Source organism: Physella acuta, unplaced genomic scaffold, assembly GCF_028476545.2.
Source record: "Physella acuta isolate Inbredline_101_S28 unplaced genomic scaffold, ASM2847654v3 ptg001269l, whole genome shotgun sequence".
NCBI lineage: Eukaryota > Metazoa > Mollusca > Gastropoda > Physidae > Physella > Physella acuta.
In genome coordinates this window covers 195835-223772 of record NW_026732784.1, presented here as the reverse complement: position 1 = coordinate 223772, position 27938 = coordinate 195835, and the positions used below count along the sequence as shown (strand labels likewise).

Below are 27938 nucleotides of genomic sequence, written 5' to 3'. Positions count from 1 at the left end.
AACCTGTTAACCCCAGGCCCACAAGACTTAAACCTGTTAACCCCAGGCCCACAAGGGTTAAACCTGTTAACCCCAGGCCCACAAGAGCTAAAACGTATCGACCTCCTGCAGTGCCACAGTGTTGACCACGCCGTGTTTCTCTGTGGCACGTGCCTTGATCCTGGCCGCTGCCTCTGCCCTCAGCTCGGGATCCTCCGGGGCATTGTCAATGTGAATGAGCTTGTTGTACTGACGCCACCTCAGGCACAGCTGGATGTACATCTTACACTGCACGTACATAAAGACCAGCCCGCCCGTGAAGCCGATGGCCACCACGATGAGTTTGGTCCAGAACGGCCACTCCAGCGACCCGGAGTGCACCTCCTCCGTGCTGCGGTCGATGAGGACGTAGAGGGACCAGATGACGCACGTGATGGCGATGATGTGGAAGGTCACGGAGCACGCGATCTTTCTCCGCTCAGCGGGGGTCATCTCAAGCTTCTCCCACTGGAAGATAAAATAAAACATACAATATACAATACAACTGCGCCTACTGAAAGATGAAATAAAGCATACAAGATATCATATTTAAAGTTCTCATATTTGAAGTTGAAATATATGGCTCAATAGTCTAATAGAGTCCTTTCATATGACGTCACGTCCGTTCGTGATACCTACGCCCGCCGCCACAGTGGTGTACACCAGACGTAAACACAATCAGCTGTTCGCCAGCGCTGGACGTGTTCACCAGCGCTGGACGCGTTCACTGTATGTAAAGAACCGCACCCGCGGAAAAGGAAAAATACGTTAAAAAACTTGAACTCTTAGGAATTGAAGATCCTTATACTGTTATTGACAGTTTCGTATAAATAAATATGTGGACAAAATTTCTAAATAAAAATACTGTTAGTAATACTGTTTGCGTTTAGAGTTAAAGTAGCCGAATCTGATCAAATGCAGTTCTTGATACTTTGTTTCAGGTAAGGACAGTAAAATAATAAACTTCATTTTAATTATAAAAGATAACTATTAATAAAACAAATATGCTCGACCTTCACAAATACTAATAGTAAAAGACAAAGTCAAAAGTAATAATAAGAATAATAAGATCTAATAGTAGGCCTAATACCTGGCTCCGCTGGGTAGACATAGAATCTAGAATCTACTTCTTTACTTAAATTTAATTACTTTAGATCTACATTCGATTCAAAATACACCCATAATAAATCAAAAGTAGTCATAATATTTTAATAGGCCTAATAAAGCATTTAATTGTCTCTAAGATCTAAAATCTCGCTCTATTATCTAATCATTTTTTTAGCAAACGAAATTTTCTGAAATTGAAATAGATTGTATGACTAGACTTAGATCTAGAATCTGCTACTTATTTTAAATTGTAAAAAATTTATACAAGTATGTAGTTGATATTATTGTAGTAGAAGGCTTTAATAAATTACTAAGGCCTACCTACTTTGTTGTCTTTTTACAGCAATATGTATCTGATACTGGACTGAGTTTAATTGAATTCAAATTCATATCTAGTAATTGGTCTACTAAGTTTTTGTAGCCTAGTAGTACAATCTAGATCATACCAGCCAACAACAAATAACCACATTATTATTATTTGGTTAATGATTAGGCTAATTTTTTTGTTAAATCCACTATTTATAAAAGAAACAAATCAAGCTAGAAACATTATAAGTGAGATGGTTTAGAATAATAACAATGGACCCAGTCTACAATTGATACAATTGCATGTCTACATAGGGCCTACAGTCTAGTAGTTTACAGTAGGCACCTAGTGTGTAGCTAGTATACTAGTGTGTAGCTTTCCAGAGTTAAGATTCTTAATGCCTTAATGCTTTCCCCTGATAAGCCATGTGTGCTATAAATGACATAACATGACACCGAGGTGAGAAGTGTTGAGGGGAGAGCAGTGGGACTTTCCCCTTTGTTCTCCCTGCTGGGCCCTGAGGGTCAAAATTATATAAGAAATACTATCTCTGTGGGGCTGGGTATCACGGAGGTGAGACATTTTCAGGGGAGGGCAGGGCAGACTCCTCTTAGGTTTTATTGTGGGCTAGATATAGGTGGGGGCAGCCATCATGAGGGTTGAATGTCAGTATTAATGTGTCTGATTACTTCCCTGCTGGATTATAAGGGTCTTAAATTGTATAGCATGCTACCCAGATTGGTTATTACCCATGGATTATATTAGTCGTTGTAGTGTGGGTTTTGTAGGAGTTAAGTGGTCTCACGTTTGCTACAGTAGATAACCTATAATATATTACTGCATTTGATCAGCTTCGTCTACTTAAACTCTAAACGCAAACGGTATTACTAACAGTATTTTTATTTAGAAATTTCGGCTACATATTTATATTATCCACGAAACTGTCAATAACTGTATAAGGATCTTCAATTCCTAAGAGTTCAAGTTTTTTAACATATTTTTCCTTTTCCGCGGGCGCGATTCTTTACATACGGTGAACACGTCCAGCGCTGGTGAACACGTCCAGCGCTGGCGAACAGCTGATTGTGTTTACGTCTGATGTACACCACTGTGGCGGCGGGCGTAGGTATCACGTGATTTAGGTCACGTGTTTGCAAGGACTCTATAGATGGGAAGGCATGGCCTAGCGGTACAGAGCTAGACTGCTCGAGAGTCTCGAGTTCGAATTCGGGTTCAAATCAGATGAACGTGCCCAGCTCTGATAGGTAACTAACTTACGTTAGAGAAACAAAGGCGGCTGGGCATAGTGCTGACCACACTATACTTTCATATGCCGAGGTCTCTGAAGCAGATGAACTCTACTTCATCTGCCCCATGTGTTTTGGGCACAAACAGTAAATGATGCTGCTAGTCTAATAAACCATTGGATGATTGCGCATTGGAACTCCAAGCACAAAGCCTAGGCCCTAAGTTGAGAAGAAGCTGACATATTACATACAGGACATCGTACAACTTAAGTTGACATATAACATACAGGACATCGTACAACTTAAGTTGACATATAACATACAGGACATCGTACAACTTAAGTTGACATATAACATACAGGACATCGTACAACTTAAGTTGACATATAACATACAGGACATCGTACAACTTAAGTTGACATATAACATACAGGACATCGTACAACTTAAGTTGACATATAACATACAGGACGTCATACAACTTAAGATGACATATAACATACAGGACATCGTACAACTTAAGTTGACATATAACATACAGGACATCGTACAACTTAAGTTGACATATAACATACAGGACATCGTACAACTTAAGTTGACATATAACATACAGGACATCATACAACTTAAGTTGACATATAACATACAGGACATCATACAACTTAAGATGACATATAACATACAGGACATCATACAACTTAAGATGACATATAACATACAGGACATCGTACAACTTAAGTTGACATATAACATACAGGACATCGTACAACTTAAGTTGACATATAACATACAGGACATCGTACAACTTAAGTTGACATATAACATACAGGACATCATACAACTTAAGTTGACATATAACATACAGGACATCATACAACTTAAGATGACATATAACATACAGGACATCATACAACTTAAGATGACATATAACATACAGGACATCGTACAACTTAAGTTGACATATAACATACAGGACATCGTACAACTTAAGTTGACATATAACATACAGGACATCGTACAACTTAAGTTGACATATAACATACAGGACATCATACAACTTAAGTTGACATATAACATACAGGACATCATACAACTTAAGATGACATATAACATACAGGACATCATACAACTTAAGATGACATATAACATACAGGACATCATACAACTTAAGTTGACATATAACATACAGGACATCATACAACTTAAGTTGACATATAACATACAGGACATCATACAACTTAAGATGACATATAACATACAGGACATCATACAACTTAAGATGACATATAACATACAGGACATCGTACAACTTAAGTTGACATATAACATACAGGACATCGTACAACTTAAGTTGACATATAACATACAGGACATCGTACAACTTAAGTTGACATATAACATACAGGACATCATACAACTTAAGTTGACATATAACATACAGGACATCATACAACTTAAGATGACATATAACATACAGGACGTCATACAACTTAAGATGACATATAACATACAGGACATCGTACAACTTAAGTTGACATATAACATACAGGACATCGTACAACTTAAGATGACATATAACATACAGGACATCATACAACTTAAGTTGACATATAACATACAGGACATCATACAACTTAAGATGACATATAACATACAGGACATCGTACAACTTAAGATGACATATAACATACAGGACATCGTACAACTTAAGTTGACATATAACATACAGGACATCGTACAACTTAAGTTGACATATAACATACAGGACATCGTACAACTTAAGTTGACATATAACATACAGGACATCATACAACTTAAGTTGACATATAACATACAGGACATCATACAACTTAAGATGACATATAACATACAGGACATCGTACAACTTAAGTTGACATATAACATACAGGACATCGTACAACTTAAGTTGACATATAACATACAGGACATCGTACAACTTAAGTTGACATATAACATACAGGACATCATACAACTTAAGTTGACATATAACATACAGGACATCATACAACTTAAGATGACATATAACATACAGGACATCATACAACTTAAGATGACATATAACATACAGGACATCATACAACTTAAGTTGACATATAACATACAGGACATCATACAACTTAAGTTGACATATAACATACAGGACATCATACAACTTAAGATGACATATAACATACAGGACATCATACAACTTAAGATGACATATAACATACAGGACATCGTACAACTTAAGTTGACATATAACATACAGGACATCGTACAACTTAAGTTGACATATAACATACAGGACATCGTACAACTTAAGTTGACATATAACATACAGGACATCATACAACTTAAGTTGACATATAACATACAGGACATCATACAACTTAAGATGACATATAACATACAGGACGTCATACAACTTAAGATGACATATAACATACAGGACATCGTACAACTTAAGTTGACATATAACATACAGGACATCGTACAACTTAAGATGACATATAACATACAGGACATCATACAACTTAAGTTGACATATAACATACAGGACATCATACAACTTAAGATGACATATAACATACAGGACATCGTACAACTTAAGATGACATATAACATACAGGACATCGTACAACTTAAGTTGACATATAACATACAGGACATCGTACAACTTAAGTTGACATATAACATACAGGACATCGTACAACTTAAGTTGACATATAACATACAGGACATCATACAACTTAAGTTGACATATAACATACAGGACATCATACAACTTAAGATGACATATAACATACAGGACATCGTACAACTTAAGTTGACATATAACATACAGGACATCGTACAACTTAAGTTGACATATAACATACAGGACATCGTACAACTTAAGTTGACATATAACATACAGGACATCATACAACTTAAGTTGACATATAACATACAGGACATCATACAACTTAAGATGACATATAACATACAGGACATCGTACAACTTAAGATGACATATAACATACAGGACATCATACAACTTAAGATGACATATAACATACAGGACATCATACAACTTAAGATGACATATAACATACAGGACATCATACAACTTAAGATGACATATAACATACAGGACATCATACAACTTAAGTTGACATATAACATACAGGACATCGTACAACTTAAGTTGACATATAACATACAGGACATCATACAACTTAAGTTGACATATAACATACAGGACATCATACAACTTCTCGTACATCGCAATTTCTTTTTCCACAAAAATTGTAAAACAAAATAAAACGGAATTTACACACTTTCAGCTAGCCTTACTAAACATTTACAAACTAAAGATAATATAAAATTTTTGATTTTCCAATTTAAAAACGTTTTCAAACGTTTCACAAAAAGACTATTATATTTATAGACACAGCCTACTTCATTGGACCAGTTTTAGACAAGTTGCCGGCCATCTTCAGTGCCTTCTTATTAATGATGATACATTAATTCAATAACAGTTGCTTAAAATTTTGGATGTATTATTTGATTCAGGGGTGAACTGGCTGTATCTAAACGGTTTCAGTCTGTGTTTATCATCGATGTCTACAAACCACGGGTCACTTGACAGATTGCAGTAGACCATAATTTTAATTAACTACAAATTGCAAGGGGTAATTTAAAAATACATTAAAAAGAAAAAGAACTAAAAGGCCTATTACAGCACTGATCCTAGCAACTACCGGGATTTTTTCCTGGCAACCCACCGGGATTTTTTCCTGGCAACCCAGGATTTTTCCTGTATGATTTTTTTTTCAAACATACAACAGTTTTACAGCTACATTTTTCACAAATTTAAAACTAAATTTGTAAGGATTGTGATCTCGTTGCAAAGTTTTCAATCTCTTCTTTACCTTACCCGCCATGTCATGCTATATATTATAGACGTATATGGCAGGCTCATATTTGCTTTTATTCTACTATATTTGTCAACAATATCCTGTTGCCATGGCACCCGGCTACAGAACTTCGCCATCACTGTAACTCTATACTCGTTGTGTATTCATCCATTTGTTTAAAAACTATTGATTCCTTCAACCAGTTTATGAGCTATATTAACACGTTTTGGTCCAGATTTAGCAACATAGCTCAACTTTCACACGATTGGTTCTTGTTTTAATATCCTACAGCCAAGTTCTTTGTACGTTTTCACAGACTTCGCTAAAGCTCTAACACACATTGGACATGAGCCTTAACCATTTGGTGAACTTGAGCGATATTTTCATCAGTTGTTGCATTTTCAGCCGACCCATGAGTTCACATAGCGGCTTCGTCTTATTCATACGACTATCAAACAATAACTGCGCGTCCAAAATGGCCGAAATTTTTGTGAGTAGTTGTCAGCGCATGCGCAAACACATGCCCCAAAGTTTTGTTGACATATGCCACCATCTTCAAGTATAAGAACGGAAACTTTCTAGACCACCAGAAACAACCGTGACTTGATGATTGTATTCTCTGTCTCATAATTATACCAAGACGAAAACAAAAGTACAATTCAACATTAGTGCTAACTCTACCTCGTAATTAATTTTCCTTAGTGCACATCCTTCCCTACCCTGTGCTATTATTTTTTTCCAGCTGTTTTCCGACCCCCACCCCCGAAGGGCCTGTTACAAATATGGGATGTACTGTTGTACATTCTACAGCAAAGAGCCCATTACCTCTTTAAAAGGCTTAGTCTTTGTGGCCATGATGTAATCAAAGTTGCAGAGTTCGCAGGATTTTTTATCGGAGCTTTTGATCCACTTCTGCAGACACGAGAGGTGGATGTACTTGAGACTTCCGGAACACAGGCAGGGGGAGATAAGTCTAGGATAACATTAGGCAAGTGTCAAATATACTGGGAAAATAAGTAAAAAATAGTCTGAATTAAAGTGTTGAAAATACTTGAAAAGTTGAATGTGATTTTATGCTTCATGTGATTTTTAAAACGATTGTTACTTGCAGCATAGAAGGTGCTGATGGAGGGTGTCATGATGGAGGGTGTCACGATGGAGGGTGTCAGAGGGTGTCATGATAGAGGATCTCATTATGGAGGGTGTGATGATGGAGGGTGTCATGATAGATGGTGTCATGATAGATGGTGTCATGATAGATGGTGTCATGATAGATGGTGTCATGCTAGAGAAGATGGTAACTAGATAGCTTAAGTATGTTGCAAGCCTATGTTTATTAGAATAAAAATGAAATACATTGCGTTTATATTCACCAATTCTCTTATAGTTTTACATAACATTGTAACCTTTGGGTAAGCGTTTGGTGAACTATAAAACAATGTGGTATCCTGAGCATATTTTGTCTTTGCCCGACCCGACAACCCCCCCCCCCTTCCCCATGTGACGACTATCACGTGACTCACCTGTTGTTCTCCTCCCTCTCACAGTGACAGATCCTGCAGATATCCACCCCCACCCCCCACCCCCCCCATGTAGGCGGCTATCACGTGACTAACCTGTTGTTCTCCTCCCTCTCACAGTGACAGATCCTGCAGATGTCCACCCCCCCCCACCCCATGTAGAGACTATCACGTGACTAACCTGTTGTTCTCCTCCCTCTCACAGTGACAGATCCTGCAGATGTCCACCCCCCCCCCACCCCATGTAACGGCTATCACGTGACTAACCTGTTGTTCTCCTCCCTCTCACAGTGACAGATCCTGCAGATGTCCCCCCCCCCATGTAGGCGGCTATCACGTGACTGACCTGTTGTTCTCCTCCCTCTCACAGTGACAGATCCTGCAAATGTCCACCCCCCCCCCCGTGTAGCGGCTATCACGTGACTAACCTGTTGTTCTCCTCCCTCTCACAGTGACAGATCCTGCAGATGTCCACCCCCCCCCCTATGTAGAGACTATCACGTGACTAACCTGTTGTTCTCCTCCCTCTCACAGTGACAGATCCTGCAGATGTCCCCCCCCCCTATGTAGAGACTATCACGTGACTGACCTATTGTTCTCCTCCCTCTCACAGTGACAGATCCTGCAGATGTCCCCCCCCCTATGTAGAGACTATCACGTGACTGACCTATTGTTCTCCTCCCTCTCACAGTGACAGATCCTGCAGATGTCCCCCCCCCTATGTAGAGACTATCACGTGACTGACCTATTGTTCTCCTCCCTCTCACAGTGACAGATCCTGCAAATGTCCGCCCCCCCCCCCCCTATGTAGAGACTATCACGTGACTGACCTGTTGTTCTCCTCCCTCTCACAGTGACAGATCCTGCAAATGTCCGCCCCCCCCCCCCCTATGTAGAGACTATCACGTGACTGACCTGTTGTTCTCCTCCCTCTCACAGTGACAGATCCTGCAGATGTCCAGTTTCTCCGACACTGTGGACAGCGTGGAGTCGCACCTCTCGGCGATGGCATGACCGCCATTGTGAGACTCAGTCTTCTGCAAGATTTTCTGGAATCAGAAGTCAACGTCAGGTAAAATATCACTGTCTTAATTGTTGGGTGATTGTGTGTGTCATACAGTAAGGTTTTGGGTTAAATAAGGTTACGTATGGTGGTAATGTGGTGTCAGGTTTGGGTTAAACAAGGTTACCTATGGTGGTAATGTGGTGTCAGGTTTGGGTTAAACAAGGTTACCTATGGTGGTAGTGTGGTGTCAGGTTTGGGCAGGGCCGGCGCTACCTATAAGGCGAACTAGGCGGTCGCTTAGGGCGCTGTCCGTATGGGAGGCGCCAAAATGGGTTGAACAAATAAATTGAAAGTTTGAGGGGGGAGCAAATCAAAAGTTTGAGGGGAGTGCAAATCGAAAGTTTGAGTAGGGATGCAAAAAATCGAAAGTTTGAGGGGGGGGGTGCAAATCGAAAGTTTGAGGGGGGGGGTGCAAATCGAAAGTTTGTCCCCGGGCGCCGGGAAGGGTCGCTACGCCTCTGATAATACGAGGGCACGAAAAAATTGCGGGGGGGGGGGCGCTTTTAATAAATTTTGCCTAGGGCGCTAAATAACCTGGCGCCGGCACTGGGTTTGGGGTATGTATGACGCTTAAACCAAAATGTATGAATATTTTGTTTCCGTTTATGTTGTATTAATACAACAATGTGAATAGCCGATTTACTTTAAAGCAATTTTAATCAAAACAATATAGTTTTACTTTTGTTTTCTTTTCCGAATACAGTGGGCTTCTTCAAATAAATATATGAATGTTGCGTACGATAAACATTATTACATTTTAAATACATGTTAAATTGCGCTATCTTTAAGTCTTAGATTGTGCGGCAAAGATTTTCCAAATCAAATGGTTGAAAAAATATACAAAAACAATACTAAAATTTAAAAAATAAAATAAACAAGAACGGAAACCTAGGATGGGAAAGTTACAAGACAACATTACCATTTCAATAACACAAGAAGATGCTTCGATACTTTTAGCGTCCCTGGATACGGTGAAGATGGTTTGGACAGCCGGGAGTGACGTCATTTCCTGGTGCACGTCCGCAGGCTTAAGCGGATATGCAAATAACGTGGGGGTTTCCGGTGGATTAAGGGCAGGTAACTCAGTGTGAAAGAGTCCGTTTGAACCGGGGAGTCTTTTCTTAGAGGCAGAGGCTAAGGCAAAGATGTTGAAGGACTGGGGGTATTTGCACGACGCCGACCTGCTGAAGTCGACGCGGGTACAGCAACATTGTGCGGGCCGGTTGAGCGTATCTCGAGGACAGCAACAGGACGCAGATCTGTGGTGCGAGTTCTTCAGGGAGCTGTAGCGTGCTGTGCTCACATTCTGGACGTGAACTATTTCTGTCGAGGGCAGGTCCCCCACAAGGCCGTTGTTCATTTTGGAGAAACTCCCCGAGGGGCTGATATCCACTGTGGATAAACTATCCCCCAGGCTGCTTTCCGATGTGGATAAGCTATCCCCGTGATTGCTGTCTGCTGTGGATGAGCTGTCTCCGTTGTTGTTGTCTGCTGTGGATGAGCTGTCTCCGTGGTTGTCGTCAATCTTGTCTGTTCTGACGTCAGCTTCGTTCTTTGGATGACCATGTCCAGCATCAGTCACCATTACTTCAACAACCGTTTCATGAAGGTCAAGGCCACGCTCGGTGTCTGAAAGTGGTTCGTTGTCGTCCCGGCATGCCACGGGGTCATCTCCGTGACATCCAGTCTCATCGCCCCATGCCGAGCCAATGGCTGCCTCGCCCGTGTCGTCGAGATCACAAGTGCTGCAAGCTTCGTTTACCACGCCGGCATTTAGATCTATTGGCGCAAGGGTGGGTCTGGTAGACTCGTCCATTGCAGCCACATGTAGGGGTGTCAGCAACACAAACTAAGAACAAAACGAAAAAAAACTAAAAATGTAACCGGGAAATAATAGAAAACAAAATAAAAATTTCTACTCTAATACATTTCTAACACTACAACAGAGTAAAAAAAATTTAGAATAAAAATAAAACCAAAATAAACCAATAATTGGCTTTGCTTTTATTTTAATACAAAGATTTTTTTCAATTAGTTAAAATTTATGGGTTGGAAAACATAATATTATATGTAGATGGTCATTGTTTCTATTGACTTGACATTGCCGTAAGCTCTACTGGTATCATGAAAGCGAAGATATACAGTAGAGAGCCATCGTGGAGGATTTGATATATTTGTTTAATGGAAAATAAAAACATTGTTAATTAAGGAAAATGGGAAAAAGCTTTTAAATTATAGCCAAGTTAATTACACTGTTTCTTCAGCGATATATATATATATATATATATATATATATATATATATATATATATATATATATATATATATATATGTGTGTGTGTGTGTGTGTGTGTCTGTGTGTCTGTGTGTGTGTATATATATATATATATATATACATATATATATATATATATATATATATATATATATATATATATATATATATATATATATATATATATATATCGTTTGCCCTATTTAACCTTCGTTTCTCGCCAGCTAAAATCAATGTCCAATGTCCCCATTCTCCCCTGTATATAAAATGACATGCTGTGTCTCCATTTCCTGGCCGCCAAACTGGCAGATCCTAAACATTGATCTTTGAGAAATCTGGCTCGTGCTTTACGGCCTTCGGACAGCTTAGAGGTTCAGCGATATGTGGGGGCTGTGTGGGACACTAATGTGTGGGGCTCTGTGGGACACTAATGTGTGGGGCTGTGTGGGACACTAATGTGTGGGGCTGTGTGGGACACTAATGTGTGGGGCTGTGTGGGACACTAATGTGTGGGGCTGTGTGGGACACTAATGTGTGGGGCTGTGTGGGACACTAATGTGTTGGACTCTGAGGGTTTCATTCATGTGTGGGGCTGTGTGGGACACTAATGTGTGGGGCTGTGTGGGACACTAATGTGTGGGGCTGTGTGGGACACTAATGTGTTGGACTCTGAGGGTTTCATTCATGTGTGGGGCTGTGAGTGTTTCACTAATGTGTGGGGCTGTGAGTGTTTCACTAATGTGTGGGGTTCTGAGTGTTTCACTAATGTGTGGGGCCATGAGGGGTTCACTAATGTGTGGGGCTCTGTGGTTCACTATGTGTGGGGTTCTGAGGGGTTCACTAATGTGTGGGGTTCTTGGGTTTCACTAATGTGTGGGGCTCTGTTTCTCACTAACGTGTGTGTCTCTGGGGGTTGTTGGGTCATCATAAAGACTACTATTGTCCTGTCACAGCGGTCAGTCTCTTTGAACCCATCACCTAATGTCCACTACCTACGATGTACCCTGTGATTGTGAGGTGAATGGCTATTTGTGGAATTCTAACCCAAAAACAGTTTCACCAAAATGTGGTCTTTTAATGTTTCACCTGATGTTGAAAGGTAACTAAAGTATCACTGTACACGCATACAACAAGTATGACTTAAACTGGACATTCGAAACGTACCATTTCACATAATGACATACCAACTCCACGTGTCTAAACCCAACCCATAAAAAGCAATTATTTGGACAAAGAAAATATGCATGCTTTGTTTTATAATTCCAATCGCTTTCTCAATTTACAAACAGATTTTAGTACCCTTTGCTTGTAGATCGCAACTGTTCAACTTCTGATTTCGGTCGGTCTTTAGTAGAAACTTTGTATGTAACTTTGTATGTAAGTTTGTGTGTAGGCGGTCTAGCTGCACGAGAACAAAAATTCCTGGTCCCGAGACCACGTGATGTACCGAGTAGAGGAAACTACAACGACATGCGGAAAGCGGAAGTGACTGCTAAGGTTAGTTCCCCTGATAAAGTGAAGCTAGACGCATTTTCAATGGCGCTTGTCAATATTTATAAAATGCTTTATGGCAAACGGAAAAGAGGCAGATCAATAAAGACTTGTAGACGTGACCTGGAAGAAGACACCAAGAAGATTGGATACACCTGGGGACAGTTGGAGAGACTAGCCCAGGACAGAGACGTCCGGAAAGCTCTTGTCAGCGGCCTATGTCCCAGGAGGAACGACAGGCAAACCTAACCTATCCTTATGGTTTTCTATCGTCAAATTAAAACAAAAACGATTACTTGGGACTCAGAGGACCAGTTAGTTTCCCGTGCCCACGGTCGGTATGTCACTGCTACCAACATAGATGGGATTCTGCTGTTATTTAAACAACACTAGCTTTAGTTAAATAGTACGCGCCACTTAAAAGCTACATCCCACCAATAATTCCACTACAATTACCTTTTAAAATCACGTGCAACCACTAAAAAATATCAGACACGACGGATCAAATATTTCTTTCTCTCCTGGTTGGCCATTATCGTGTTAGTATCATTAACTTGATGACAGATGCGATAATTACTCAGCTAATTAGCATTAGTTTTAACTCCCCGGGTCCAAATGTCGCTCAAGTTTAGCAGGTATCACGGTAATCCTGACGGCGTCGTTTCCAGAGAGAGCGATGGCGGAACAGCTAAAAATATATTCACTGGTCACGTGATTGAGTTTTCGTGCGGCGCATGTCACGATTTAAAATAAAAAACATAACGTCAAGTGCCACATTCATTTTAATCGTGGAGTTCATGATCACGTGGGACATACGTCACAGCAGTCGTCACGTGGTAAACACGTCACTTGAAGAAGTCAAAAAGTAAATCTGTCAACGCCATCCTTTACCTGACACATCTAACTACACCGAATGCATCCGTTACCCGAATGGTTTTTACATCCATATATCTGTTAATTAATACAATTATTTACACCCGTTGCCTGTTAGGAAAGATTTAACCATCAGATAACCAGCTGGTTGAGTTTAACTACAAGAATCCAACCGTCAATTTCATATCCTAATAACAGCAAAACACAAGTTCCCAGAAAGTAAACAAAATGTTGACATAACAAATATCACACTCCGAATATCTCTCTCATCCTTCGAAGAGCACTCAGACTATTCACCAACTACAAAGCTCAAAAATTGATGTTTTATTGGAACAACCTCCGGTTAACATTAAGCTGAATCATTCCAGATGAACTAGCCACGACTGGAATTAAACTTTTGAGTTTAACTAATGCAGTACATAATTGAAGGAAACTATCTCTGGTGGGATTGGTGTGGAGGGGAGGGGAGGAGGGGGCTTCTACTTTGCTAGCTCGTTTTACCAATTGAATATCTACAGTGAAATGTACTCAACATTCCTAATTAGAACCCCTCTCCACGTTTGCGTTTGTGTTTACGTATGCGTTTGTGTTTGTGTTTGGTTTTGGTGAGGTTGGCTGTGGTTAGAGTTAGGTTTAGGGTTATGTGTTATTTTCTCAAAAGTCCATATTTGCATATAGACATTTAATTGGAAAAGAAATATATTATATGAGTAATAAACACGCTTGTTACGGTCATCTAAAGATAGGTTTTTTATATAGGCCAGTGCTGGGCCTGGCCGGGACGGCGTACATATATATATATATATATATATATATATATATATATATATATATATATGTGTGTGTGTGACCTACTTAGGTCTGGTAATGTGTGTGTGTGTGTGTATGTGTGTATTTATTGAGTTATGTTTATATAGGTGGCCTTAATTCGGGATTTCGACACCCAACTAAGGATTAGTGACGTCACCATCATCCTTGGCGTGTGACGTACTCGCAAGTTCTGTTCGTGTTGTCAAAGCCACGAGTTAATGCCCATTTATTTTTTCCCTCTGAGTTACGGGCCTTACATGACGAAATACTGGACAGCTCAAGACAATCAACAAACGCGGGCCTACGTTACTGTACTGTCGGTATTGCTTATTGCGGCTGCCGATAATGTAAATGTTGTGCTTATACCCTATTACGGTAGAGGAAATAAGCGCGTTGCTTATTTCCTATATCATAACAAAAAATGCCTTAGGTAAAAAAAATGTTTAAATTACATGCAGATGCTACAAACGATGCTTATTTTATTAGTTCATTAATATTCTTAATATTTGCTCTAATTAAAATTATTAATTTTTTTTCTTAGACTAACCCTAACCCTTACACCCTAACCCTTACACCAAGGATTATGTTCAGCAACAATATATGAAAGAAAACAAACTTCAGTTCAAACTTTTTAACATGTGTATCCATATGAACAGAAGTATAAATCACCCTTGAGAGGAAATACGCACGTTGTTATTTTCCTGATATAAGCATTCCCTACATAGTCAGTGTAATACATATTTTATCTGTGTGTGTGTGTGTTTTTAAATGCTATGGTCATTTTAAAGTCAAATGTCTGTCAGTGTCAGTGACAGACAAGGTGAATGTCTGTCAGAGAAAGACAATGGGAATTCTGTCAGTGCCAATAACAGACAAGGTGAATGTCTGTCAGAGAAATACAATGGGAATTCTGTCAGTGCCAATGACAGACAAGGTGAATGTCTGTCTGTGACAGACAATGGGAATGTCTGTCAGTATAATATTCAAGAACACTTTATAAATGCACTTTTGCTGACACTTGAATTTTTTGTTTTTGTTGTTGTTGTTCTAGAATGAGAACATACTTAACATAAATTCTTTTATGACATTGACAGGGGGCGGGGGTGGGGGTATGTATAACCTCCAGGCCTTCCTGCGTGTCTCGACATAGCGACACGGTATTAAAAGGCAAGGGAAGGTAGCAGGGGTAGGGGAGGTAACCATTACTGAAAGGGTTGACGGAGTTGTCTTTTAAATAAGACAATAATTGTCCGAAAGATCAGGAGCCCAAACATACAGCTTTTGTCATTAGGTTTAGGCTAACCCCCACATCACACATAACGCCCCTGCTACACACGCACATGTGTACATGTGCGAGTATGTATGCACGGATATATATATATATATATATATATATATATATATATATATATATATATATATATATATATATATATATATATATATATATATATATATATATATATATATATATATATTAAAACAGTTTTGAAGTATCCTATTTATCACCTAAAACTGAGGCTACAGTTAATTTAGAAAAAAAAATTATATAAGCGTTTGCAATCTGATAGCTAAACCTTAGCTAAACCGTAAAAAGAAAGTAAAAAAAATTATTTTGAATTGTACAAAACCTTGCGCCGCATATTCAACATAGAGATTGACCAAATAACCACATAGTTTCTAAGAGATTAGTTAAATAATGACATACAGTGGTTGAAGAGATTAGCCAAATAAAGGCATAAGCACAGCTCACAGATTAACCAAATAACGGCATAGACTCATCAAAGGGATTAGCCAAATAAAGGCATATGCCTAGCCCGCAGATTAACCAAAACACGAAAGAAAATAAAAACGTGACGTTCACATCTATCATACAAAACCTGATCTCTCGAAAATTGTTTTGTTTACCAACTTTCCCACTGTTGACAATTTGAGTATTTGTCACGCGTTCAGTAGCCAGATAAAAATGTGCCAACTCCGTGAAATTTTTTTCTAACATAACCATTGTCAAAGACATCCGAGTTTGCTTTTTTACACAGATTTACGCAATATTCCAAATAATTATATTATTAATATCCATCAATCATTATCTAATTTAAAATTGAGATCATCATACCTTTATCCAACAAAAAGCCAAACTTCTAAAACACCTGTCACAGTTTCACCTACCTGCCACACTGGCAACAGTCACGATAAAATCTTTCTGTTCGCGCGTTAGTCCCAAGACAAGACTTTCCCCGCCCTGGCCGTGAGCCGTCGATAGCGCTCACCCCACCATCACGCGCCGTACCACGTGCTACTTATAACCTTTCAGGGTATGCAAGAAAATCGAAACGAAAACAAAAAACGGAGTGGTAAATGGAGCTGTCATTATAAAGCCATTCCGGCTCGTGTCGTTGTTGGTTCGTCCCATCGACTTTTATTAGCGTACAAGGAAGATGGCACGATCTAAATAAACCTTTCACTACAAGGAACACAATACGATCTAACAAAACCTTTCACAACAATGTTGGTACAAGTAAGATGGCACGATAAGCCTTTCACTACATTGTTGGTACAAGGAAGACAATACGATATATGTAGTATTTTTATTGCATTAAAATTTACATTTAAAGTTAATATAATTCCCAAGCCAAATCTTATATGTCTTAGATATCTTAACTTTCAATAAACTATAAAATAAAATAAAACTATGTGTGACCTAGATTACTCAGGTTAATAAAAAATCATATCCAAAAAAAAAAAAAAGAAGACAAAACTATATAAATAAACCTTTCGCAACGAACAATGTCGATATAGAGAAATGACGCGATTTAAAAAACTCACACAGCGAACAATGTAGAGGGAAGACGGTATGATCTAAATCAACTTACACATTAAATAATGTTGATTGAGCCCGTAGCCCAGATGTTAGCAATAAAATATGATGGGGTGTGAGGGGGTCAATAGTTCAAGTCGTCAGCTGGTAATTTGCTGCATGGGGGTGATGTAAAAAAGTCATGATTGTGTCATACTCGTAAATCATATTAGGTCCTTCTGCATAATCATGTCTCACCACATAATATCTCTTCATTCTACCGCATCATGTATCACCACGTAATGAATCACCATTGTACAACATTATGTCTTACCACATCATGTATCACCACGTAATGAATCACCATTCTACGACATAATGTCTCACCACGTAATGAATCACCATTCTACAACATCATGTATCACCATTCTACGACATAATGTCTCACCACGTAATGAATCACCATTCTACAACATCATGTATCACCATTCTACGACATAATGTCTCACCACGTAATGTATCACCATTCTACGACATAATGTCTCACCACGTAATGTATCACCATTCTACGACATAATGTCTCACCACGTAATGTATCACCATTCTACGACATAATGTCTCACCACGTAATGTATCACCATTCTACGACATAATGTCTCACCACGTAATGAATCGCCATTCTAAAGTATGCTGTTGCCGATAACTGTGCTCAAACTGGCCATATGATGATCTTACAAACTGGCCATACATTGACCTTACAAACTGGCCATACATTGACCTTACAAACTGGCCATACATTGACCTTACAAACTGGCCATACATTGACCTTACAAACTGGCCATTAGTTGACCTTACAAACTGGCCATATGTTGATCTTACAAACTGGCCATATGATGATCTTACAAACTGGCCATACATTGACCTTACAAACTGGCCATACATTGACCTTACAAACTGGCCATACATTGACCTTACAAACTGGCCATACGTTGATCTTACAAACTGGCCATTAGTTGACCTTACAAACTGGCCATATGTTGATCTTACAAACTGGCCATATGTTGATCTTACAAACTGGCCATATGATGATCTTACAAACTGGCCATACATTGACCTTACAAACTGGCCATACATTGACCTTACAAACTAGCCATACGTTGATCTTACAAACTGGCCATACATTGACCTTACAAACTGGCCATACGTTCATCTTACAAACTGGCCATTAGTTGACCTTACAAACTAGCCATATCTTGACGTTATAAACTGGCCATTAGTTGACCTTACAAACTAGCTCTATGTTGACCGTAAAAACTAGCCACATGTCGCTCTTACAAACTGGCCGTATGTTGACTTGCAAACTAACACAAACTTGTAAAACTAACACGTTCACAAATAATGCCTTGTAGTAAAGGAAAATGACCTGGATTTAATGCAACACATAACCTATATGTTGCTTGTTCTACACAAATGTGACCGGAAACTAACTTTACACAAAAGTTATCTGCCTTTAATACCATGAATTTCATTCCTACCTGAATCGAAAAACACAAAAGTTATTTTCTTTTCAAATTTCGTGTCCGAAAACTCGAGACGTTTCCTAACCCAGCGTTTGTTTACAAACTGTTCAGATTACTAATTTCTTTCTCCTGGAGATTTACAACTTCCAGAAATCGTTCGATGCGTCCTTGACACTAGACAGCAAAAGTTGGTTGATCACGCGGTTCGCTCGTGATTCGAAATTCTAATGAGCCCGGGGTAAAAGACATTAAAACCACAATGAACCTTGCTATCCCAGACGCCTGAGAGAGTCCAACCTTGATTTGCAGCTCCGTATCTGTCAAACCCATTTAGCGACCCACTTAAATCTTCAAAGTTGGCGGTTTTTTATTTTTTAATGCATATAACAAACGTCTGATTAGTTAAGGTGGCTTGAAAGTTTGAACTTACAAAAATTTACAAAAGTGCAGTAACCTTTTAAATTTGCATATCAAAGTGCAGTTACGTTTACCAAAGTGCAGTTATCTTTTTTATTAGTTTACCGAGGTACATGTACCTCATCTATCCGTTTTCCGAGGTACATATACCTTTTCTATCCGTTTACCGAGGTATATATACCTTTTCTATCCGTTTACCAAGGTACATATTGGATAAGCAAGACGTGAACTGCTGGAACAATCTAGAAATCACGCGCAGAGATCTTGAACTTATCTTGAATGCATAGTATCTTAATTTGTTTTATACAGCCTGTGCAAGGCATTTACAAACTTTGCTTTTTTCTTATTCTAGCCTGTGCTAAAAACTAGCCCATAAGTCTCAAAAACTAGCCCATATGTCTCAAAAGCCCAAATTTTCAAAAGCCCATGTCTCAAAAACAAGCCCATGTCTTAAAAATGGCCTATCTGTATCAAAAACTAACTCTTCTGTCCATTTAGTATTTAAAAAAAAATAGTCCATTTCATACACCAGTTTTCTGTTAATTGTGTACCATTATTCGCCTATCCTGAAAACTAATTTTGTTAATTCTTACATCACCAGTGTAATAATCTCCAGAACAAGTTTAGTGCTAACCTGCAAAAAAATCTGGCCAGTTCGACAGTACTTTCGCGAATTTCGAAACGAGGCCGCGTTAACTAAGTGAGCTGTCATGCGCAGAGCGTAAAGTCACGCACGAGAACGTCTGCCGTTCACGTTTTCGCCACTAGCTCTGGTATTAATGGTTGTCGTTTTAATTTGCCAGATAAATTTGACACTAGCTGGGAGTTTTTCCTTTACTGACACTGCAATCAAGACAAACATCGGCAAATCTTAAACTTAAGAGCGAGACTTTTTTGTGGTAAGAAAAAAAGAATTAAAAGCGTTGAAAGCGTGAGTGCCGGGAAACGTAATTGATGAGTTAAAATGGCGCGTTGGCCGCCCAAGGCAACGCTGCCCTGGCAACTCGTTATCTTGACTAAACTATCCAGGCGATCACAACAACGGTATGGTTGCCAATTTGGCCTATTGCGCCGATTTGAATTAGCGGTTTAATGTTGTTTAGCTAAGTATTGATTATACAACACTACTAACGGTCTTTCTGTTGTAAATTTACTTTTGTTTTAAAATATTTACATTTGCCTTTTAAGCTAGGGAACGTATTCTCTCTAGAAAGATCGTCGGCTTACTAAATTATTAACTAAACAAAGCTTTCCTCTGTGATAGCCTCTAACTTCGGTCCTGAAACTCCATACACCAGTGTATACCATTGAACTGGGGCAGGGAATGACATTTTACTGTTTTGTTGTATAAAGAGCTTTGTCAATAACGGCCTTTGTGAAACGGCCTGAATACATTAAAAATGGAGGTAACTTTAATTGCTGCTACGTGTGCATGTTTGGTTCTAGTCAGTTGGGGGGGGGGGGGGGAATGGAAAGCAGTTAAGGGGTAAATAAAGCTCGTTTAACTATAAGGGCTTTGAGCATAGGTGGTTTGACAATAGGTCATTTGACCATTGGGGGTTTGACAATAGTTTGAAAATTTGACCATTGGTGGTTTAACCACAGATGGTTTGACCACAGGTGGTTTAACCACATGTTGTCAAACCATTGGTGGTTTAACCACAAGTGGTTTGACCACAGTAGTTTGACTGTACGTGGTTGACCACAGCTTGCTTTAATTTATTCAATAACGGTAACAATAGTAGGCACGGAGGCCTTTTTTCACATTGGCTGTTTTAAAATAAACAAATAAAATAACAACGTAATAACAGCATTTTAAAAAGCAATTGTGTAGTAAAGGTGGATTAAAAATAGGTGGTTTGACCACAGATGGTTTGACCACAGATGGTTTGACTGTAGGTGGTTTGACTGTAGGTGGTTTGACTGTAGGTGGTTTGACTGTAGGTGGTTGACCACAGCGGGGTTTTGACCATAGGGGGTTTGACCATAGGTGGTTTGACCATAGGTGGTTTGACCATAGGTGGTTAGACCATAGATGGTTAGACCATAGGTGGTTAGACCACATGGTTTAACCATAGTATGTTTGGCCACATATGGTTTGACCATAGTATGTTTGGCCACATCTTGGCCTGTGAGTGTACTGATTTAACCAGCCATACTTCCATACAAACAATCACGTGACAAGACTGACCTATCCCGTTCTAAGTTTAGTGATACCTAAAAGTTTGGTTGATTTACACTGGCTTTTTGCTCTTTCTAGAGACTTCCATCACCCAGAAAACTTCTCTACCAGCTTAACTGCTGATTAACATGTGAAATGTTTATTTCTTCCTATACCTATCTGCACTCAGACTTTCACTACAGGGACCTAACCAAATCATAAGGACCTTTCCTAAATTTTACAGCATCTACATACACTGCTATGTGTGATGATCTGACGAAAACCCTAGCTACAACTCCCCCCCCCCCTCCAAATACACTAACCCGTTTCCTTTGATTACTATATTGGTGGGGGTCGAACAAATTCAGCTCTCACGGCAATAAAAGAAGCACCAGTATCTGATGGTCACAGCATTCATTTTATTTATATTACACTTGAAAGTATTCATACTCTGAGATAGATTATTAAGTACTGCAATGTAAATACAATCCTGATGATTTCTACCTTTTTTGTCGTTAACACTTGAAATTTCCTACATTCTACAATAAAACTTCAGGCCTGAACAGCAGTAACACACATACACCGTATAGATACAGGTAATGCTAATGTTTTTCGCAGAGATTTTGCAACATCACCACATTACAACAACAACAAAAAACGGCAACAATTGAACCGAAACGATCAGATTTAGACAATACAAAGCGCCAACTGTTTGACGTGGTACCGATGCGGAAACTTGAGGCATCATGGAGACGGCAGATTTTCACCGTCGGTGACTTGCTTGATGCCATTAATTTATTGATTACAAATGTCAAGCAAATCCCTTACGATGCTATTTATAGCAGCAGATCGATGGCGGATAAAAAAAATAATATTGCTTTAGCGATTACCTCAATGTGGCTCTCGCGTCAGTGGGTAGAGAGTTAATTTTACACTTGGTTGGAAGCGGTTATCACGTGATGCTGCTGAATTTCATAACTTTCATATCGACGGCATTCAAATGGTGGTATTTCATGGGTGGATGGGTGGTTGGTGGATGGGTGGATACGTGGATGGATGGGTGGATGGAGCAATGGGTGGGGGGAAGTTGTTAGGGTAGTCGGACGGATGGACGGTTGGATGGATAGATGGAGGGACGGATGGATGGATAGATGGAGGGACGGATGGATGGATAGATGGAGGGGCGGTTGGATGGATAGATGGAGGGACGGATGGATGGATAGATGGATGGATAGATGGAGGGACGGGTGGATTGATGGGTGAATGGATGGATGGATGGACGGATGAATGGATGGATGGAGGGACGGGTGGATTGATGGGTGAATGGATGGATGGATGGACGGATGGATGGACGGATGTCATGAATGAAGTTATGGGTGGAGAGATGGGTGGGTTGGTAAGATAGACTGAAGGATGTGTGCGATTTGGTATATCAATTGTTGGGTGGTTAGAAAGATCAGTAAGTGAATCCACTGATTAATAAACGAAAATGTTATATCAATAGATATTTAAACGGATGAATACATTTATATAACGTAAAGCATTTTATTTCGTTACTAAAAACGATTTCCCATAATCTGGTAAACCCACATTAATTTTCAAGACAATGACATACAACAAAAGGTCCCTGATCATGGGACACAGCCTAGCAACTCATCAAACCAATCCAATGGACTCAGCACAATCAGGTGTCTTTTACCCTCGCGATCTGCCGTTTCTTCTCGCTTTTCTCGTCTTTAATTTATTTCGCTTGTCACCTTCTCGGTCAAGTCAAGTATTCATGAGTTATTTTTAGTAACAAAAGAAAATGCTTTAGAGTTTATTGATTTGTTTTCTGGTTTTCATTTCAACTGGTTAAACAGGTCCTCAACTGGTTAAACAACAGGCCCGCGTTTATGCCGTGCTAACAGTTTCATTAAAAATTACATTCACAGTTCTCCATGCTAAGTAGAAAAAAAAAGTTGATACGTTAACAAGCAAAATCATGAGGGAATAGCAACCCTAACCTAACCAAATAGCCATGCCCTAACCTAACCAAATAGCCATGTCTTAACCTAACCAAATAGCCTTGTCTTACCGACATCCACTACATCTAGCACTACAAAAAGCCTTACACGTAGCATAAAAAACCCGAACCATCCAAATACTTTTAAAATCGATTTTCCGTTATTTCTATTTTGTTTGCGTTAGCGTTTTATTTGAAGCGAGACTTCCACAGTAAAGTCTACTGAATTTAACGATTTTATACGTTGGTTATCTGATAGATGAAATAACATAGCCGGCACAGTCGCATCCAAATTATTTTCACATCACATGCTCAGTAAAGAACGTTTTCTTGAACTATCTTTAATCAGGAAATGTAGTTTCCTATTTACAATTTTGTTTGTCAACTGTATTTTCTTATTTTATACAACCTTTACTAAAAATGCCTAGAAAATAAAACATTATACATGATGCCTGTATATCTACTATAGACGACACAACCAAATAGATAACACACGGTACTTAATGTCATTGGCCCTAGGTCTGATACATTATCCCCGGTCAATTACCCCTACACTAGGTTAATCCCTCTACCCGTCATAACCCCTCCCCCTCCAGATCATTTACAGTATGATAATTACCATCACCTCATATTAATTACCCCTTGATTTTACATATTTTACTTAAATATTCATAGCCGTCTCCTTATTTATCTCCTTAACCTTATCCCTATCCATTATAATAACTCTATCCCTAACCATAACCTATTCTTCACCATCCCTATCCTTAACATTATCCTTAACCCTAGCCTCACTAAGTATAGGGTCAATAATGAATTAACAGAAGGACAATCCCCAGCTCTCGTAGCCCCATCTACTGACCATGTCGAGTGCTGAATCAGTGCTTTGATCTCCCTGCTGGACCAGTCCCCTAGTTTAATGGAGTTGTTTAAAACGGGCACGGGTTCTATTCGATCTTTTGTTTCTTTGACGCATGCAATTTAAAAAACGCGATCAAATTATTAGCCGGATGAGACTTTAATTAATGAAAGAAATTTGAATTCTTTTCTTTTGTTGCGTCAAGGCACTAGTTTCTGCAACCTATGAAACATTTGAACACCTTAATTTAAATTTATGTACAAGTTAATTTAAATATCTGTACATATTAAAATAAATCTTAGTAGACGTTAATTTAAATCTTTGTACACATTGTGTTAAATATTTGTGTACCAACTAATTTTTAAATATGTACACGCTAAGTTAAATATATGCATTTAAAAAATATGTGTACGTATTAATTTAAATCTTTTTACACATTTAATATATACATATACCAATACATATTTTTCTTAAATGTAGACATGTATTTGAATTCTAATAACTTAAGTACACATTTTATTGCAATCTTAACTTTTCTTTCTGCTGTTGTTTTTGTGTATTGTCGCAATTTAAACAAATGTGTAGATCTACTGACATATATTTTTGCTGCCTGGCTGTGATCGTGACCATTGGAGATGGGGAGGTTGGGGGGATATGTAGTTTGATGCTTTGTTTATAAAAATTCGTCACGATTCTTCTCAGTTTTAATCTCGGGCTAAAGTGGATCATTTTAATAGCTGATCTATTTATAGCATGCCAGTATCGTGGCAAAATGATCCTACATCGATGGTTTTTTATGTCACGTTCAGTGTAACGGTTGTCACGTTCTGTGTAATGGTTAAGTCACGTTCGGTGTAACGGTTAAGTCACGTTCGGTGTAACGGTATTTTAAGGCACCCTCACCAAACAAAAGAGGAAAAATAATTGTGTACATTTGTCGGTCTAAGAACAAAATGGTCGCCTATTTATTATTCATGATTATTTTTCATACGTTGGTTTGTTCATAATACTTTAAATATAATTTTATTTAACCTGCAAATCCCCCCCCCCCGTTCAACGTCTCCCCCATCCCCGCAATATATATATATATATATATATATATATATATATATATATATATATATATATATATATATATATATATATATATATATATGTATATATATATATATTAGATAATCTACTCCCACACCCCTCCCCCCACTCAATACGCCACTAATTCTAAGACTAGGTAGGCCACCATCTATTTTAGCTTTGGTCTTGAGTCAATAAAAGCTTTAATTGATTAACCATTTAACCAGGAGGTCGTCGCATAGCGACGTTTGTACTTTAGCCGACTGGCTCTTTAGCCCTTTAGCCCCTGAGTGTTGACATATTTAGCCGGCTCGTGTCCACAGAATAGTACATTCTACATTGGTTGGTTCATTACTTCCTCAAGCAAGGCTTCACGGCATCAAACTTGGTTCATAACACGGATGAAATGAGAAAATATTTACCTCCCCTGATTGTGTATAACTTAGAAGAGTTCGCTCTAAATTTTAAAAACAAATGTGAATGTTTCAGGATTAAAAATGTTCTGGATTCTTCGATTGGAATTTGTTAAGCCATCTCTACGGACCGGAAGTGTACGACTTACAATCAAACGGCACTTAGAGACTTGGCGGTACCGATGTCAGTAGACAGGAAGTCGATAGCGGCTTTATGAGAAAACAGAAATGTCTGCGGCCGGTGATCGGACAAAAAGGTTCCGGTGTGAAATCATATTTCGCAATGGCGACACGAGAGAGTTAATGCTCTCGGGGACGTAACTCCGTCTAGAAAAAAATAAAACCAGCTTGGCATTGTCTCCCGTGTCAACTCAAGGGAAGATAAACTATTCAGCGCTAGTCGAGCTTTATTTTGATTGCGCCCCCTGTTCTATTTTTGTCCTGTTATTTCCTCAAGGAAGAAATTAAAAGATACGACCTTTCTCTGCTCAGATAATGTTCTATTCAAGAATGAACTTCTGAGCGCGAATGTAATTCCTATTTAATTTGCTAGTTGATAGGAATAAAATAAAATGTAAGCTGTACTTTAATACATGTTACAAATACTAAGTTGCCAATTTCAGCAAGTGTAGAGATATACTTTATTTGTTTCACAGTGGGTCGTCCTATAGCCTGGTCTTTCGATAACTATTTTATAACCAGAAAAGTTTAAGGTCGTCCTACACACAATTTTATATATATATATATATATATATATATATATATATATATATATATATATATATATATATATATATATATATATATATATATATATGTAAATATATATAAAATTGTGTGTGTGATGTAAGTTCCCCTTTCAAACCTGACGGTCTATAGGGCAAGTGAAGTAGAGTTCACTTGTTTCTGTGACCTCGGTATATGAAGAGATAGTGTGGTCAGCACTATGCCCAGCCGTGTGATGTGTATTATTAAAAAAAGGATTTACACACACACACACACACACACACATATATATATATATATATATATATATATATATATATATATATATATATATATATATATATATATATATATATATATATATATATATATATATATATATATATATATATATATATATATGAATATGTTGACAGTGCTTACCTTAGACGCCTCCCTCCATTTGACGATGAAAGGACCTGAGCAAGTTTTTTTATCCTTCATAGTAGCGACTGGCTGGACAGAGAGTCTCGTCAGGGGCATAACTCCTCCAGGATAGTTTTCACATTGTAAACAAACGTAAACCGAGACAGCAACACGTTGTTTCGTTTTTTTAATTAATCCGCCCGTATCCTCTACGTCATCAGTGAGTGTGTGTGCGACAGCCGTCTGCTGACTTAGACAAAGGGAAATTGGATCCGTTCGGCAGAGGGTCTAGGTAACAAGGACCCTGGCACATGCGGCGGTCCCGTCCCCCCACCCCCGGCCTTCCAGGGCGACCAGCAGACGACGCTGCGATCAGTTCGCGCCGTGGGAATCTCCAGCCTAGAAAATCAATAACACAAAAATTAGATAATAATGGCGCCGGCACGTTCATTAGATTTTTTGTTCACTCGGCAAACGATGAATTAGATATTCTGGCAATTATTGACCAGCCGGCTCAGCACGATTACAGTTAATCAAAATGGGATCGATACCAGTTATATATAGGTGCACGTGCAAAGCGTGAGCGAAAGTTATTTTTAGCCCCGCTTGGTTTAAAGAGGCAAAAGCTTACTAGTGGGAGAAAGCGAAACAGATTTTTTAAGAAAAAGATTTTAACAGTGTAAGATTTTTTACTTAAATATGAAATTTCGTCTACCTAAATAAAACAGTACTTAAGTTATCTTTTTTCCACAAAATAGAGTCAAATTCAACTTCCGGTTAGCGGAAATTGTTCAAAAGCTGTTCGAAATATGCGTATACAATCGAATATTTGAATGTACAATTTCGTCTACCTAACTTTAATGGTACTTAAGTTGTCGGCTATTAGAGACAGGAGGTTGAGTATGTATCACTTCCGGTTACCGGAAATTGGTCAAGAGTTGATAGAAAACT

General features: G+C 38.7%; 1 protein-coding gene across 1 annotated transcript; it reads right to left on the bottom strand.

The window, feature by feature from the left end:
• Positions 1-14: 14 nt before the first annotated feature.
• LOC131957805 (E3 ubiquitin-protein ligase MARCHF1-like) lies at positions 15-27258 on the bottom strand. Its single transcript, XM_059322598.1, has 4 exons — positions 27006-27258; positions 9014-9147; positions 7404-7551; positions 15-486 (listed from the first exon to the last, which is right to left on the bottom strand). The coding sequence occupies exons 1-4, from the start codon at positions 27102-27104 to the stop codon at positions 88-90; spliced, it is 780 nt and encodes a 259-aa protein (XP_059178581.1). The 5' UTR covers positions 27105-27258; the 3' UTR covers positions 15-87.
• Positions 27259-27938: the final 680 nt, after the last annotated feature.

Excerpts from the sequence above, each read along its gene's own strand:
- LOC131957805 (XM_059322598.1), bottom strand. The coding sequence starts at position 27,104 with ATGCCCCTGACGAGACTCTCTGTCCAGCCAGTCGCTACTATGAAGGAT. Across the intron at positions 9,148-27,005 it reads AATGGAGGGAGGCGTCTAAG|AAAATCTTGCAGAAGACTGA; the intron begins GTAAGCACTGTC and ends TTCTGATTCCAG. Across the intron at positions 487-7,403 it reads AGACTAAGCCTTTTAAAGAG|TGGGAGAAGCTTGAGATGAC; the intron begins GTAATGGGCTCT and ends TTTATCTTCCAG.